General features: G+C 51.4%; 1 protein-coding gene across 2 annotated transcripts in view; it reads right to left on the bottom strand.

Moving 5' to 3' along the window:
* Positions 1-17,822, bottom strand: part of Adamts14 (ADAM metallopeptidase with thrombospondin type 1 motif 14) — a 67,468-nt gene that overhangs the window by 19,792 nt on the left and 29,854 nt on the right. For both annotated transcript variants that reach the window (XM_075980173.1, XM_075980174.1), the window contains exons 5-11: positions 10,657-10,740; positions 10,031-10,178; positions 7,600-7,705; positions 5,573-5,716; positions 4,533-4,665; positions 3,013-3,126; positions 1,284-1,432 (exon numbers count right to left, since the gene is read on the bottom strand). In XM_075980173.1, coding sequence (XP_075836288.1) covers positions 1,284-1,432; positions 3,013-3,126; positions 4,533-4,665; positions 5,573-5,716; positions 7,600-7,705; positions 10,031-10,178; positions 10,657-10,740 — 878 coding nt within the window. The remainder of the gene's footprint in view (positions 1-1,283; positions 1,433-3,012; positions 3,127-4,532; positions 4,666-5,572; positions 5,717-7,599; positions 7,706-10,030; positions 10,179-10,656; positions 10,741-17,822) is intronic.

Raw genomic sequence — 17,822 nt, 5'->3', positions numbered from 1 at the left:
ACGCTGGTTGCTCTGGAGGCAGTGAGCCGCCAATCCTTGCAGGTAAACAGTGCGCCACCAGTAACCACTGTCTCTTTTTTCTCTTACCGCATGTGCGTGAGTGTGTGGTGTGCATCTGTGTATGCATGGTTATAAGTGTATGGATGTATACGTGTGTGCATTGCACAGTGGCCCAAAGTTGACACTGGGTGTCCTCTTCACTTCCCAGTTTATTTGCTGATCTTGCTGGTTCTGGCTAGTCTTCCCAACCAGCTTGCCCTGGGGAACCCTGCATCCTCATCTCCCCAGCGTTAGGATTATGAGCAGTCCATCCTCACGCTTGGCCAACTTTTATGTAGGTTCTAGGGAATCCGAACTCCAGTCTAGCTTGCATGACAAGGACTTTAGTCACCAAGCCCCAAATGACTACTATGTCTAAGGGCTCTGGATCCACTGTGGCCCTATGACCTGTTATTATGAATGTTTATTATGTTACTTGGAACAAGGAGGGCCTCAGCCAGGCCCTGTGGTAGTCCCCAGACCAGTGGACTCGTGGCAGCTTCGTCCAGTTTGCCCATTCCTCATGACAGTGTCCTAAGCGAGCAATTTTATTCTGGGAGATGAAGACTGTAGGGAACCAGGGCTTGGACATTCCACAGCTGTGACATAGGGGAGGGGGTCCTACCAAGATGACAAAAAGGGTCAGACAAGTGGTGGGGAATGGAGGAACTGGTGTTAGACAGAAGAAGTTAGAAAAAATATAGGAAAGCTGGGTGGTGATGGTGCAGGCCCTTCATCCCAGCACCGGGAGGCAGGGGCAGGCAGATCCCTGTGAGTTCGAGGCCAGCCTGGTTTACAAGAGCTAGTTCCAGGACAGCTACAGTTGTTCAGTTGTTACCAAAGAAACCCTGACTCCAAAAAAAAAAAAAAAAAAAAAGGAAAAGTAAGTTTGTACATGTGGCAGAAAGCATTGGTGTGTAATGCATTGAAACTTGTGTTTACTCTGAGTTTGGGAAAGATTAGGTGGTGGGAGGCCTTGAGTACCTGGCAGAGTCCTGGGCCCACCCACTCTCTCTGGGGACTCCTCTGGATATGACAATTTGAAACGCGACTTCAGGAGCATTTCTGGAAGTCAGCCCCATGGCTCACTAGCAATGCAGATAGGAGAGACCTGCCTTGCTCCAACATTCTGGGTTCTTATCCAGGAAACACTTGACTGTAGGGGTTGCTCCCCTGTACCCCATCCACTACCTTCCCCTCTGAGTGTCTCTCCTCCCCTGCCCACCTCAGTCCACTGCACTCACGGAGGGTTGTCGCAGCTCCGGCTTCGGGATCGCACTCCACCTCCGCACGACCGAGAACATGAACCAAACTTGGTCCAGGAACTCCAGCCTCCATCCTGGCCATAAGTTTGCTCTGGTGACTTCCAGATGCAGTGACCCTTGAAGCACCACTGGGGTAGAACAGAGGGCCTATGGTCACCTTGGGCCACTGCAGTGGAGCCTACAACAAGGGTGTGGTGTCCCTTGGGGTACACAGCATAGCTGATAGATACCACGGCAAGGCCAGAAAGAGAGAGCCATTAAGAGATTAGCCTGGGGAAGGAACTGGACAGGATCCCAGTCCTACTGGAATACAGGTAGCTGAGCCACCTCAAACAAAAGACTTGCTGTCCTGGGTGTAGCCATCTTTCTCCAGTGCAATGCTGGGTAACAGCACACACAGCCCTCCAGAAACAGTAAACATTCATTATCCAATGATAATGAATGGGCTACTATTTCCTACATCACCCTGTCTGGTGTGGGCGGGGCTGAGGGGGGAAGGAAAGACAATCGTCTCACCCTGTCTGAAGCTGACCTGTTCCCTGAAATGTCCCCCTAGAGACCATAAACGTGTATGAACCAACTCTGTGGACTGTAGCCAAGGGATAGAATCTGAACAGCCTGGGTTTAAATCCCAGCTCAGCTGTTACGAGATGCGTGTGGCCTCTTCACTTTATTGGAGCTCAGTTTACTCATTGGTTAAAATGCCCAAAGAACTGAAGGTTCAGGTCTGGGTACTCAGACAAGGCCTAAGATGAATAAACTCTTCCATTTTATCACAGGGGATTGGGAAAAATACAGCATTTTCTGGATGTTTCTCAAGAGATGAACTGTTCATCTCGGAGTTCCCTAGTGGGGACTGTGCTTCCCCAGACACCTGTGCTTCACCCAAACAGTTGAGCCAATCATTTAGGGTCCTGAGATGCTCACAGTGAAGAGTTCTTTACAGATTACAGTGGCCACTCATTCTGAGTGTACAACTCAACATCTCCACAATCCAAAGTGCATATCCTGCCCGCACCACAATCGAACTTCAGAACATTTTCACCACCACCCCCAAAACTCCTCTGTACCCCTCAGTGCCCACCTCCTACTCCAGTAGTGGGATTTATAAAGTTCCTCAAATGATGTGTAGCCAAGATGGAGACCCACTGGCTAACTGCATGCAGGACTGTGACTGGGAGGGCATGCGACTTTAAAGAGGGCTACTTAGGGCTCTTGGACCGGACAGGGATTTCCCTGCACCATGCAAGTCCAGGGAAGCAAACACACACCCAGAAACACATGAAGGGTGGGCTGCGGAAGAGGAGAGAAGAGATGTGGGGTGGGGGAGAAGCACCAAGGAGCAGGGGAGTAGGTGGGATAGGTGGAGTCCCCCCTTTATCCCTCTTTGTTAGTCACTTGCTCTGTGGCCTGACCTTAACCCTTTTGGGGTTCAGTCATCTTATCTATGCAATGTGAGGAATTGAGCCTGCTGTAGCTCAAAGGACTGTGATAAATCAGGCTGACCATAGAGGCCAAATGACCATGCTAAAGCAGGCTGACCGTAGAGGCCAAAGGAGAAAGAGCAATGTGAAAGGAAGGGGGTCATAAAAGGACTCTAGGCATGTGTGCCATCTATGGAAGCAAGGTCCTGGCACCTATACCCATGTAAGGTATGGATGGTCTATACCTTAGGAGGGCCACGTCCTCCACAGCCCCACACAGGTACCTTGCCCGGTGCGCACTCCGTCCCATCGAGCGGGGGCCCCTTCTTGGTCTTGCAGAAGTATGGGTTGTCAGGATGGCTGCACCACAACTGCTTGCAGGGCTCGAAGGTCCTGAACTGTGAGGCAGGGGGATGAGGTAGATAGTGACAGAGAAGAAAGGAAGGAAGGCATGTGAATGCTGGGATCCAAGAACGAGGTAACCAGAACCTCATGTACCGTCAACTCCGTTCAACCCTAAATGCCAACGGCCCCTGGATCTTCTCTGTGCCCTTCTTTTTTTTAATATTTATTTATTTATTTATTATGTATACAATATTCTGTCTGTGTGTATGTCTGCAAGCCAGAAGAGGGTGCCAGATCTCATTACAGATGGTTGTGAGCCACCATGTGGTTGCTGGGAATTGAACTCAGAACCTTTGGAAGAGCAGGCAATGCTCTTAACCGCTGAGCCATCTCTCCAGCCCCCTTCTCTGTGCCCTTCTACAGCCTGAGAAGGAGCCCTTCCCAGTGCACATACCCTGTCCTCTCACTGTTCTTTACAGAAGCTGTTTGGGGGCTCCACAGAGGTCTGGGCCCAGGATGCCATTCATCCGTGGGCATGTGGGGGATCTTGAGGGGAAGGGGAACCACGTGAAGTTCAGACTCCCCCCCTCCTTCTAATATGGACAACCAGTGAGGTCAGAGGTCAGCCGCCTTGTGATCTAGACTGGAAAGGCACCCCCAATTTCCTTACTATTTTCTTAGCATCTCCCCTAAGGCAAACAGGACTCCTACAAATACAGCGCTTGGGTACTGAAGTCCACACCTTGTTTTTCAGCCCCAATGCAGTATTGTGTGTGTCAAGCCACACGTCCCAGTGTGGCCTAGAGTGGGGAAAATAACCACACAAGGGTTCCATGCTACCAAACAGAGCATCCTATCCTGCAGAGGGGAGGGGAGGGAAGCTTCATTCTCTGGGTTTAGATATAAAGTCCTAACGCCTGTTCTTTAAATGCCCCTGCCCTGAAATGTCCTCTTGTGTGAGTCTCTTTAGGGTCAACCTTAAGGGTCAGTCATTGATCTGTCCGGAGGAGTAAGAGCACGGTTATGTTCTTTGGTATCTACGGCCTCCAGCAGGAGGATGAAGATGTGGGCAGACCCCATGGAGAGGTAACTTTCAGATACAGGGCTAAGGAGACAGAACACCATGCCCACTCCAGTGTCCAGAGGTGGGAACTCTTCTGACCCAGCCCCAGCCCCTGGCCTGACACCTGGTTGGACTACCTCATAGGTAAACTCCTCAAGGGACCAGACCAGTCAGGGCATCAGTGGCTGCTTTCCCTCCTTGTCTCTGTGCCCAGGCCTCTCTATCTACATGGCTTGAAGTGAGGACTAGATGGAGTCTTCACCCTGCCCCCTATCTCTTCCCAGTGTGCTGGAACCAAGCCAGCAAGCCTGTCTCTATGCCCACTGCTGGCAGGATTGGCAGGATTCTATAAAGCAACAGCCTGGGTAGTACTCGCCTGGCACCCAGTCTACTCACAGCCAAGCAGGTGTGGTACCCAGTGCCAAAGTCAAAACGGCACTGCTCGTCCATGGAGTAGTCGATCCCGGGCAGTTCAGGGGGCTGGGGCCAGGTGCGCTCAAAGGGGTCATCAAGGAGGCAGTCATAGGAACTGTAGTGGGGACAGGGGAGGCGAACCAGCCCGAGGGTTAGAAATCCTTCCCTTCCCTTCCTTTCCCTTCCCTTCCCTTCCCTTCCCTTCCCTTCCCTTCCCTTCCCTTCCCTTCCCTTCCCTTCCCTTCCCTTCTCAGGCGGGGGCTTTTAATTAGCAAGGAAGGCCATCCCAGGTTGGGGGCTTTTAACTATCAAGGAAGGCCTCCAGGAACTTGTGCCCAGTGTCCTGGGCCCCAGCTGTCTCTTCCAAGGGGGATGGCCTGTCACAGCATCCCTCTCCCTCTGTGACAGTCTAGCATGAAGATTCCAGGGGCAAGGGTCCCAAATCCTGGCTAAAGAACTCAGGGTGGATTGAGCTGGCCTCCAGATTCAAGGGTCATCCCTTGCCCTATCCTTTGGGGTTATGTTCCCCGACTATGGCCTCATAGATATATATAGCTGATAGCTGGCTTTGGGTATTGGTTTGCACACACAACACGGTGCACTCTGGATAAGATTAGGAGTGGACTTGTGGACAGTTTGAGGGTACACCTCCTGAGTCAAAGTGTACCTACCACACAGAAGGCATGCTGGGAAGGCAGTGCCAGCCAGCTGCAATGGAAGGTCAGTGACCTGACCGGTGGCCCTGTCTCTGTCTGCTTGAAGCACCTGTCCTATACCTTCTCAGGCCCTCCCCACATCCCTGTCTCTGGGGCCCTGGGGGACTGAAGCTCTCCTCGCTCCCCCTGCAGCCCACTTAAGGAACACAGATTCCCGGGCCCAACCCACAGAGAACTCTAGTTAGCACCTGGGTAGAGTAGGGAACCCCGGTTTTTAATAGTACTCCCACGCTTTGGGTCCCTTGGTCACACTGAGGTGGGCCTGCCACTCATTCCCATCCCTTCCCTGGGGTGGAGGGAACCTACGGGAGGTAGCGGCTGAGCTCCAGCTTGCTGCAGCGGGACCAATGGAACCGGTGGAAGGCAGCCTGCACCAGGGGTGCCATGACGCTGCCCAGGCTGGTCTCATCGTCACAGCCATTCCCCTGGCCATCATGCTCCATGCCAAGCCTAGAGGGCAAGGGAAAGTCATACTGTGGGTCCTGACCCTGGACCCCAAACAGCAGACGCTGCCTTGACTGGGCCTACTAGCCTCAGCCCCTTGACCATGCCTCTGCTCCTCTACTCCACCCCTCCCTCAGACCCTAAACACATCCTCCCAGCTCTTGAGTATGACCCATCTGGGACACCAATGGCCACTCACTCTTCCCATCATTCCCGTGGCCCAGGCCTATCCACATCTCTGGAAACACACAGCCCACGGATAGGACTGAGGAGGGTGTGCATTCTGTTCCTCTTGCACTACACTCCCCATGTGGCTGGCACCAAACTGGCAGGCCCATCCCCCGGACCCATTGCCTGCTGGATAGAAGGTCCCTGTGGGGGCTCCTGTTGCATGACCCCAGCTCCAGCTGCCACATCCATGGCTTACCCTCCAAAGCAGGGGCCACTTGCTCTGCTATCAACAGCTCTTGCCTTGTCCCACGGAAAGGCTTCAGCCTGTAAGGACCAGCCTCATTAAGTTCTACCTAGTAAGCCTCAGTGTGGCTTGTCAAATCCCTCAGTGTGGGAATGTCTTAAAACTCTCCTTGATGCCAGAGTGACCTACAGAGCGAGTTCCAGGACAGGTTCCAAACAGTACACAGAAACCTTTCTTGAAAAACATTTTTTTAAGCCGAGCGATGGTGGCGCACGCCTTTAATCCCAGCACTCGGGAGGCAGAGGCAGGTGGATCTCTGTAAATTCGAGACCAGCCTGGTCTACAGAGTTAGTTCCAGGACAGGCTCCAAAGCCACAGAGAAGCCCTGTCTCAAAAAAACCCCCCAAAAAAAGAAAAAAAAACATTTTTTAAAAAACTCAAAAAACAAACAAAACAACTCTCCTTGATGAACAGGTGGTGATGGTGCATGCTTTTAATCCACCACTTGAGAGGTAGAGGCAGGCAGATCTGTATGAGTTAGAGGCCAGTCTGATCTACACAGTGAGTTTCAGGCCAGACCACATAGTGAGACCCTGTCTGGAAGAAACAAACTGACCGCCCTCCCTCTGGGTAGGATTCTGCATATAGAAGGCACCCATGAAAGCTTCAGCTGAAAACTTTGCTCTTTAAACTGGTATTTAAGACCAAAGTCCAACACCCCTAATTTCTGCCAGTGACTTCATCGGCCCTTGACCACTAGATGGACACGGCATAGACCTCTAAGCTTGACCTTGCCTCTCTGCAGGGAGGGGCCTCTACTTAGGAAAGAGTGGCTATCTCTAGCCCTTTACAGTAAGTCAAACCCCCAGCACATAATAGGTGCTCAAGAAATAGTGAACGAAGCCAACTGAGGGGGCGCAGAATCACAATCCCAGAATGTGGGTGATCTGAAGCAGGAGAATCCAGAGTTCAAGGCTACCCTCAGCCAGTCTGAGACTAGTCTGGGCTATACGAGACCCTGTCTCACAAACACACAAACAAATGAATAAAGCAAATACTGGTGAGGAAGCAAATGTGTGTTCTAAACAGCATCCGAGTCCACAGAACCGCTTGCCAACCCCAACTGGCTTACTGCCTGGCCTCAAAGTGTGCCTGTTTATGGTGGGCTTGGGCCAGCACCTCAGAGGGCACAAGCCAGGGTGAGCTGGGACTAGTCTCTAAAGGACACTGGGGTAAAGAGAAACAGTAAGGATAGAGGCCACCCAGACAGCAGGTCCTGCCTAGGACAGGCATTCTGCCACCAGCCTGACAAAAGCCAAGGCACATGTGGTCCCCACAGCCATGGCACTGTGTCCTGCTCTGGGCAGCTGGTAGTTATCATCTGACCTTGTTCTTTTACGCTCAGGCCCCCTCTGAGCTCAGTACTCGGCCCATAGCCACAGAGCCACCCACCCACCCTCCCCATGCTACTTACACGTGACCAGTCTCATGAGCCACCACAAAAGCTGAAGAGAAGCCATCCTCGTGGTTGAGGGCACAGCTTCTTAGGGGGTGGCACATACCAGTGACAGGTGCATACCCTGCCAGGGAAAAGGAGAGAGGTCACCATAGGCAAGTGAGGTGGGGTGTGCTGACCTGTGTGCCCAGCCTGATCCATGCAGAGACATCCCAACATGGTAGGTGCCAGAGGTTCCTGGAGAAGAGAGGTTCTCAAAAATCTCTCCCCAGAGAACAAACAAAGGTCTGTTGCTACCATGTCCCAGTTTTAGGACGTGTTCTTAGCCTATAGTTTTCCACGTTCTGAACAAGTGGAACTTCCAGGTGAGACCCAAGCCTGCCCATACTCTAATTCTGTGAGTCACTCAATGAACAAGCTCAGAACATTTTCTGTGTAGAGGTCAGGGATGGCCCTGTGTCAGGTACTGTGGGGAGCCAGGTACAATGGCACCTGCCTATAGCCCCAGATATTCTTGAAACTAAGGCAGGAAGGTCACATGAATCCAGGAGTTTGAGACCAGCCTGGACAAGATAAGAGAAACACATATTAACAACAGCAACAAAGAAGGGGAGAAAGGAGGAGGATTGGGAGAGGAGGTGGAGAGACTGGAGGAGGAAGAGGAGGAAAAGGAAGAGGAAGAGGAGGAGGAGGAAGAAAAGGAGGGGAGAAGGAGGAGGAGGAGGAGGAGGAAAAGAAGAGGAAGAGGAAGAAGAGGAGGAAGAGGAAGAGGAGGAGGAGGAGGAAGAGGAGGAGGAGGAGGAGGAAAGGAAGAGGAAGAGGAGGAGGAGGAGGAGGAGGAGGAAGAGGAGGAGGAGGAGGAGGAGGAGGAGGAGGAGGAGGAGGAGGAGGAAGAAATCTCTGTAGATACCATGGGGAAAATGGAGACAACCATGCCTCTACTCCCAACACACCCCATCATTAAGGAGGTCTAACTCAGCAGGCAGATGGGAACTGAGCACACGTGGGCCTGAGGACCACAGTTCAAGGATCAAAAGTTCTAGGAAGAGGTGAAGGGAAGGAAAGGAATGGTCCCCCTGGAAGGTTAGATGGGCCTAGGGAAAGAAGCCAAGGAGTGACCTCTGAAGGCACCAAACTGGAAAACAGGAAAGACAACCCTCCTAAGTTTGGGGAGACACAGGCAGAGGTGTAGACGGCCCACATGGACATAGGTCAGGTAGCCACGCTGTTAGTAGGCACCGCTGTGTGAAGCCTGTGTGTGAGCAAAGGGTCTGATTTCAGGAGCACCTCTAGGGCTGAGGACTGGGGTTCAGTGGCTAAGCCTAAAATGAGCTTGCAAGGGACCATGCAGTTCATCCCGGGTGGCAAATAAACAACTAAAACAGATGCTAATTGCAGCAGGAAGGCTGACTGGGACAATTTGGAGATGGAGGTGTGGACGGGAAGGGCTCTTCACCCAGGCCTGCAGCGCTCTGTGATGTACAGTGGCACTGATTCCACCTTCCATCTTAACAGGGTTTGGGAAGCACAGTGCCATGGTACATGGCACGAGGCCTCTTAGCCTGCAGCTCTGGGGTTAGCGCTACGGGCCATACCATTCCACACACACACATGTGCGTGTCTGTGTCTTGTCCACATGCACATACGTCTGGGTGTTTGAGTGTAACTGCACATATATGTACAGTGTCTCTGTGAACATGCATATGTCTATGCATGTGTACGCACACATATGAGTCTATACACACTTTGAACCTGGTGGTTCAGGCAAAGCAACTCTTGGGTAGTCAGGCTAGCCAACTCATTTCTACCATTGAATGAGTAAAACACCCCAAAAGCTCTCAACAAGAGATCTAGGGAGCCAATGTGGCCTTGGTGTGTTGCCTGTCTGTAAGAGGCACAGGCAAGTCTCTTCACCACCCTGTGCCTCAGTTTCCCTATATGGTAACTATGATCAAAGCTGCATGTATATAGATGCTTATGGTTGTCAGCACACCCCTCTACCCAGTGAGCAGCTGGCAGATGGAAGACAGTGAATATTACACTTTCCCCCAGTTGCAACTTGGAAGAATCCAGAAGCTGAAGAGTTCCACGATCCATGAGGTGGCATGGAGCATGGGCTTCCTTTCCTACAGCCATACAATCTCCCCAAGTGCTCACAGTCTGGAGTAAGCAGAATCATGCCTAAGGTCTCTGAGGTCTTCAAGCAACTGGGGGCTTCAAAGAGCAGCTCCAGGTAGGACTGAGGTAGTGGCCACCAAAGTGGGCTATATTCCCTGGCCACAGACCTTAAATTCCAAGGCCATCTAGGTCCATCTAGGTTTTGTCCCCTCTTCTTCCCTGGAGTGAGCCCCACAGACAGAACATTGCTCTCCAGGTCCAACCTTGAATCTCCACTCCTCCCCTGCAGGCTGCTCACACCTGACCATGGTAAGCACAGTCCCTTACATACCTGAGGGGCCGAAGTTCTGGCGGGTGAGGAAGATGACGTGGTCGTGGTGCTCAGTGTGGTTAGGGTCTTGGCGCTGTTGGGAGTGTGCCCAGCGACACACCTGCTCCAGGCTGCGTGCCGGGTTCCCTCGCTCGATCAGGCTCAGGGACTGCAGGGTGCCGACAGTGGAAAGGTTAAAGACCTCAGACATCATGGGAGCTCTCCAGAGGGTAACACGGAAGCTCCCAGGGACTGCAGCGCCTCTCCTAGTAATCACCAGCTGTTGCCATCTGGCTGCTGCTGGCACAATCCTCCCTCCACTGGTGCTTGCCAAGCACTGTTCCGTACCCATGCCCACTAGAGACTCAAGGCATACGATTTCCATCCTCTTCAACCTGCAACTTACTCCCTCATCCAGTCTCTATGGTAACTAGTGAGGAAAGTGTGACTTCACCCCCATTAGGGAGAACAAGGGCCTGGCTTACAGCTGCGGAGGTCAGGGTCCCTAAGCTCGACAATGATGGGATTTGTCCCTGTCACTGCCCCACCTCCAAGCCTTCCTTTCCCTACAGACTCCTCATGGAGAGGGATTTGGTGGTCTCCTGCTTGTCATCCACCCTGCCCCCCTCCAGGCAGCAGGGGCTCACCTGTCGGTAACCCACTATGATCAAGCGGACAAGAGCGATGTTCACGTGGGCCCCCAGCGATTCATCGTGGTAAATCTCATCCACCTACAAGGAGAGCAGTATAAAGGCAGCAAATTTCCCTGAGAGCACCTACTGCATGCTACACGTCAGGCTAGGATCTAACATACAGCACCGTTTCACCTCTCCATGACCTTATCCAGCAGGACTTTTCCTTCCCAATTTACCAAGTAAGGAAATTGAGGCCAAGAGAGGTGATGACGTGCCCAAGGACACATGGCTGGGATTCAAACCCTAGACACTGAATCCCAACTCTGAGCTCTTTCCACAGAGCCCACATCTATGGGAAGAGGGATAGCTTGAAGCTTAGTGACTGACCAACATGTTCATCAAGATGCTCATCTGTCCCCCTCTTAAGATCTGTCCCCCTCTTAAGATCTGTCCCCCTCTGAAGGGTCTTTCCAGAGAAGTCACCCAACTCAAGGGTCCCCTCTGAAGCTCCCTGTTGTAACATCGCTAAGTATTTTCCAGTTATCCTGGGATGGCATTACTTGGTGGTGCCCACACAGTGAAGCCCAAGCCATGGACCCTTCCCAAGGGAAATCCCAGAATAGGACAATGTTCAAGGGCCCTTGGGTGGACAGTGGCTGCATCACCCAGAATCATCTTAGAAACAGTATTCACAGCCAAGTCTCCCCAGTCAGATCTGCGTTTAAACAAGGCACCCTGGACATTCTTAGACTCTATCAAGCAAAGGAGCTCAGCTCTGAACAATCCTTTTGTCTCACGGGTCCAGGATCTGGGAGACTGGGGAGTCCCCCACTGGCTGTATCCAGAAACCCAGTCCTAGGTACTCCCCTGTCAGGAAACCTGGATAGAGAGGGAGTGAGCTTGTTTATCTACTCCCAAGGATGGGTTGTTTTTGCTTTTGTTTTCCCAAGACAGGGTTTCTCTGTGTAACAGCCCTAGCTGTCCTGGAACTAGCTCAGCAAACCAGGCTGGCCTCGAACACACAGAGGTCTGCCTGCCTTTGCCTCCTAAGTACTGGGATTAAAGGCATGCTCCACCACCACCCGGCGTCAAGGATGGGTTATTCACCCTCTCCTGAGGATGTCCATCTCCTGAGTTAACTGGGGACCTGAGTAAAAGCAGGGTGAAATGGCACACGCCTTGGTAATGCCAGGGTTCCTATAGAGAGATGGGAGATGGAGACAGAAGAATCTCCACAAGCTTGCGGTCCACCCAGCCTGGTGATTGCAGCAGTGAATGATGAAAAAGACCCTGACTCAAGCAAGATAGAAACGACAACCCAAATTGCTGTCTGATCTGCACAGTCAGTGTGCCACGCACACACCACACACCTGTGTTGGAGCCCAAGGATGTAGATTCCCTCCAGCTTGACCAAAGGTCAGATGATTCAGGCCTATTCTTGCCCCTTCAAGGTTGTGACAGGAGATTTGACCCAGGGTGTGGCTGCCTATGAATGTTTGGCCTAAGGTATGGTCCCTGAATGTCCTGCCTTAACAACAGAATTCTTAACTCAGGGTATAGTTGCTTGATGTTTCGGGTATTGAAGAGGTAATTACTCTGTTCCCCTGCTTTGGGATTGGGATGTACAAAGCCTATGGAAAATAAATGTGGGTGAATTCAATATTCACTCGGTTGCCCTCCCGACTCTATTCTGTATCTCTGTCTTTTTCTTTTGTATCTCTGTTTTTTCTACCTAGCATTTCTAATCCACACGCCCCTACCCTGGAATGTACAAACCTGTTGAGGCTGGACCCCGACACACCTGCACACCTGCACCCCCCTACACACACACTCATACACAAAGGCTTTTGTAAAGGCTTAAAAACCAAACAAAATATTTCACTGTAAACACACACACACATACACACAAAGAAAATTAAATCACTAGCAACCAATAACAACAAAAAAATGACTACAGTTAACAAACTCCCATCACACGTGCATGCCCGTGTGATAGTTTATGCTGAACATACTGTTTGTGTTTTGCTGGCTCCAGGGCAAATGTTCTGTATCTTTAACTGTGATTCCTGGTGTCTGCATAGAATATGCCATCACCGATGTGACTAACATCCCAGATAGCAGGTGGGAGTCTTAGGGAGAAAGAACTTCCTCAGCCAGTCAATGTAGGCAATGATAAAGCAGCTCCTTGGAGTCCTGGGTTCAAATCCCAGCTCTGGTTTCTTTTTTTTAATTTTTAATTTTATGAGTGTTTTACCTGCCACGTATGTATGTCTGTGTACCAAGGACATGCGGTTCCCACAGAAGCCAGAAGAGGGTGTGGGATCCCCTGGGACTGGGGTGACAGATGGGAAAGACCTGGACTGGGAGTCGAACCCTGGCCCTCTGGAAAGACAGTACTTTAACTGCTGAGCCATCGCTCCAGCCCCCTCAGCTCTGTTTTTTTGTTTCGTTTTGTTTTGTTTTTTAAATCACCTAGCTGGCTTGGGGCACAGCACGGAGCTCCTTTTTTTTTTTTTTTGCAGAATGGAAATACCAACGGCTGTTTGAGGGCCGCCCCCATATACGTGTCTGGAACCCACAAGTGAGACGCAAGCCCAGAGGCACTGTCAGTGACACAAAGGGGTGACCTCTGACTCCTGCCGCATGGCTTTCTGGGATCTGGACAGTCTCACCGCATATAGAAAGTAACCGACCTACAGGCTGTGGAGGGGTGGCTGCCCACTAAGCAGAGAGAACACATCCTTTCTAACTCAACACATGAGTCCCGCAAGGAGGGAAACCCAGAATGGAGACCTGATGAGCCAGCACAGGATGAAACCAGGCTGTGGGCCCAGAACCATGAATTAGAAGCTGCCTACACTACAGAGCCCAGCCAGCAGCCCATCCTCCCAGTGCCCAGAGCTGGCAGTGGCCCCTGTATATGAATGTGCAGGCCTCAGAGCAGCCAGCATTGGGCTTTTGCCATCGGCTTCCCTGGCGCCTGTGTCTGAATCCAACTGAGTACTGAGACCAAAGTCTAGCACTAGATCCAACTGAGTGCTGAGACCAAAGCCCAGTGCCTGCTGCGGACAAACACACACTGCCAATCCCCACCGCAAGACATGATGGAGAGGCCCGGGGCAAAGGGTTTCCTCCCATCTTCCAGAGCAAAGACTTCACAGAAAGAAAGTGCTTTCATTGTGTAACGACAGCAGCTTCCTCTGCCCACATGCCTGAGACTTATCCTAGGAAGCCTGCAGCTTCTATCAGCTACACCCCCACACCCACGGAATGCCAACCTCAAGACATTTTACTGATACCTGCAGGGAAGTGACCTTTTTTACATGTATGAGGCTGCATGTATGTTGGCACACCAAGTACATGCCTGTTGCACACGGAAGGCAAAAGAGAACCTTGTATCCTCTGGGACTGGGATTACTGACAGCTCTGAGCTGTCATGTGGGTGCTGGGAATCAAAGCTAGGTCCTCTGGAAGAACAACCAGTACTCTTAATTGCTGAGCCGCCTCTGTAGCCCCATGAGAAGTGACTCCTGATTTTTCAGCCCCTCCAGCATCAGAACACAGCCCTTCTTCTACACAGGGCTGGGGCAGTACAGTATGTGGGCTCTAAGATGGCCCAAGGAAGACAGGAGAGGCACACACCATTCAACTAGATCAGTGACACACAACTCCACAGCCTGTCCCAGAACAAAGAGAAGACAGAGGCAACTGGGACATTTAAGTAAGGATATATACTGGGTTCTGGACATCTGGAGGGACTCCCGAGTTATTGTTGTTTTCCATGTGTCCTCGAGTCTATGGGTTGTTGAAAATGCTGTTTGGATCCTGCGTGTGGCAGCCAGCCCTCTGTGTTGGAAGGCTTTGCACCTGCAGGCCTAACCAACTGTACACTGGAAATCTGAGGAAAAACTTTTATATAAAACACGTGCTTTTGTTTTTTTTTTCCTTTGCCACTACTCCTAACCAATACAGTCTAGCAGCTATGTGCACAGTTTTTACATTGCATCCATTTTTCAAAGTTATCTAAAGGGCTGGAGAGATGACTCAGTGGCTAAGAGCACTGGCTGCTCATCCAGAGAACCTGGGTTCAATTCCCAGCAACCACACAGCCGCTCAAAACTTATTACTCCCGGTCCAGGAGCTCTGCCTCCCTCTTGTGGTCTCTATTGGTACTGCATGTATGTGGTTCACAGACACGGAGGCAAAACACCCATGCACATGACAGAATAGAAAATCGTAAATCCCAGCACTCGGGAGGCAGAGGCAGGCGGATCTCTGGGAGTTCGAGGCCAGCCTGGTCTACAAGAGCTAGTTCCAGGACAGGCACCAAAGCTACAGAGAAACCCTGTCTCAAAAAAACAAAAAAAAAAAAAAGAAAGAAAGAAAATCTTAAATAAAAACTCAATCAAAGCCATCCTGCAATGCTGTAAATCACAAAAGCTGAGGGTTTTGCAGCTCTGCAGCTCAAAGGTGGAATGCCTGCCTAGTTTTTTGTTTTTGTTTTTGTTTTTTTTTTTGGTTTTTTGAGACAGGGTTTCTCTGTGGTTTTGGAGCCTGTCCTGGAACTAGCTCTTGTAGACCAGGCTGGTCTCGAACTCACAGAGATCCGCCTGCCTCTGCCTCCCGAGTGCTGGGATTAAAGGCGTGCGCCACCACTGCCCGGCCTGCCTAGTTTTTCAAACAAACAAACAAACAAACAACAGCAAAAATGAGCAAAATGCAACTTGGGAGAAGAGGGTTTATTTGAGATTACAAACCCAGCCAAACGTCATTATGAAAGGAAGTCACGGCAGGAACTCATAGAAGCCATGGAGGAACACTGCTTACAGCCTTGTTCCTCATGATGTTTTCTTCTAGCATCAGGACCACCTGCCCAGGGGTGGTACCACCCACAGTGAGCTGGGGCCTCTCGCATCAGGAATTAATGAAGAAAGTGCTCTACATACTTGCTTATAGTCAATGTGATGGAGGCATTGTCTCAATTATGGTTCCACTTCCCAAATAACTCGAGGTTGTGTCAAGTTGAGGAAAACTTAACCAGGACGAAAGTCCAGAACTGGAAGCAGGGGAGGAAGAGGGGGGAGAGGAAGACGGGGGGAAGAGTCAGGATTGGAGGGACAGAAGGCTGGAGGGTGGCAATCAGAAACTTGTATACATTACAAAGGAGATTTGAGCATCTACAGAGGTGGGGTCTTAGAAACTATCCCATTGGATCCCGTTAGGACAGAGGGACAACCATACTCATTTTGGTCACTTGCTCAGCAGACCACATCTACTCATCAAGGACTTTTTAACATAATTTATTTAACTTTATTTTATGTGCATTGGTATGAAGGTGTCAGAGCCCCTGAAACTGGAGTCATGGACAGTTGTGAACTGCCATGTAGGTGCTGGGAATTGAACCCAGGTCCTCTGGAAGAGAAGCCAGTGCTCTTAACTGCGGAACCATCTCTCCAGCCCCTCATCAAGGCTTTCAATGATCCTTGTTCCAATTGCCACCCAGCCTAGGACACTGGCAGACGGTATAGGCCCTGCCCTCCCAAGCCTCTGCTCCAGTTCTCTGGGCCCTGGCATGTTCATCTCGAATACCCCTGCCAGTCCTGGCCCTGGAGTCGGGAGCTCAGAGTCGATCTGGCTGGAACTATGTCGTGTTTTACATGGGCCAGAAAAGTGACTGGATAGGGCCATCATATTAGCAGAAACTGCCCCTACACATGGTGCCACAGCCAGAGGGAGGTGTGGCTACCTGGCAGGCCCAGGAACCTATCAACCCTAGGACACATTCACAGGGACCCTCTGACAAAATCCCCCCTGGCTGCACATCCAGGACCTGGCCCAACACCCTCAGTCTCCATGGCTGTGGGAGAGGGGGTCAGGGAACAGTTAGAAATTGCTTCCCATGGTTGGACACAGAATGGCCACAAGACACACACCCACATGGCAGAATGAACAGAGTGTCTGGTTTCCTCACTTCTCACCTCTAATCCAAGTTCAAGGCCACCTTTGCCAGGACTCCTAGGTTAGGGTTTGACATCACCTATTGGCCTGAGATAGCCACTGGGTGTGTACCAGAAAAACAAGCAAAGGTCAGGATGCTGGCCAAGGGGAGACAAAACAGCAGAAGGGAGGGGTCAGGTGGAGAATGCTGGGCTGGAGGGGTGCGTTGCTGCTCCCAGAATAACTACCGTGTGCCAGGCACCGGGCCAGGCTTTCTTCACCACCTCCTAACCATCTTAGAGAACAGAACTATTCCAGTTTTATAAGCAAGGAAACAAGATTCTCTTTCATTCATTCTTTCTTTTCTTCAGTGTGTGTGTGTGTGTGTGTGTGTGTGTGTGTGCGTGCGCGCGCGCGAGAGAGAGAGAGAGAGAGAGAGAGAGAGAGAGAGAGAGAGAGAGAGACTGTGCGTATACAAGTGTGTGTGTAAGGGTGTGTGCCCCCATGGGCAAGTGTACATGCTCATGCCAGAAGAGGACACTGGGTGTCCAGCTCTGTCCCTTTCCACCTTATTCCCTTGAGACAGGGTCTCTCACTGAACCGGAACCTAAGCCAGCAGCCAGTAAGGCCCAGGGATCCTCCTGTCTCTGATTCCCATAGTGCGAGGTTAAAGGCCATCCATGCCCAGCTTTCTTTGTGAGTCCCAGAGATTTGAACTCAGGTCCAAGATTCCATGAGGCTAAGTAACTGCCCAAGGCCCCCCATCTGGCAAGTGGGAAACTGGGATTTAAACAGCGGCCCCTATTTACACTCAGGGCTGTCCAGACAGTTTCAGGGTGACAGCAAGCGGGCTTCCCACAGCCCAGTACAGAGAGATCAGAGGACAAAGTCAGCCCTAGCCAGGCACAGAAGCCCTGAGCTAGCGGAGGATGGCACCAGGAGGAAGCAGACAGAAGCTGAACTCTTACTAGCCAGGGCTGTAGGTGCACCAGCAGCCCTCCGCACCTCGAGCTGTGTCTCCTCAGGTCTCCTTTCAGAAATATGGCTCCTGGGAGGGTAGGTTTGTGGAGAAACCCTGTTGCCCGATGTCTGATGGTCCCACTGACATGAGCTGCAATTTGGGGAGATGGGACTGGGAAGCCACGGGAGCGCCATGCACCCGAGCCCTGAACACAGCAACTTCAGCGGGACAGATGTGGAGAGAAAGCATCCTCTGTGACAGAGAGGAGTGAAATGGAGGA

The sequence above is a fragment of the Microtus pennsylvanicus genome, chromosome 7, assembly GCF_037038515.1.
Source record: "Microtus pennsylvanicus isolate mMicPen1 chromosome 7, mMicPen1.hap1, whole genome shotgun sequence".
NCBI lineage: Eukaryota > Metazoa > Chordata > Mammalia > Rodentia > Cricetidae > Microtus > Microtus pennsylvanicus.
This window is presented reverse-complemented; position numbering and strand designations above follow the sequence as displayed.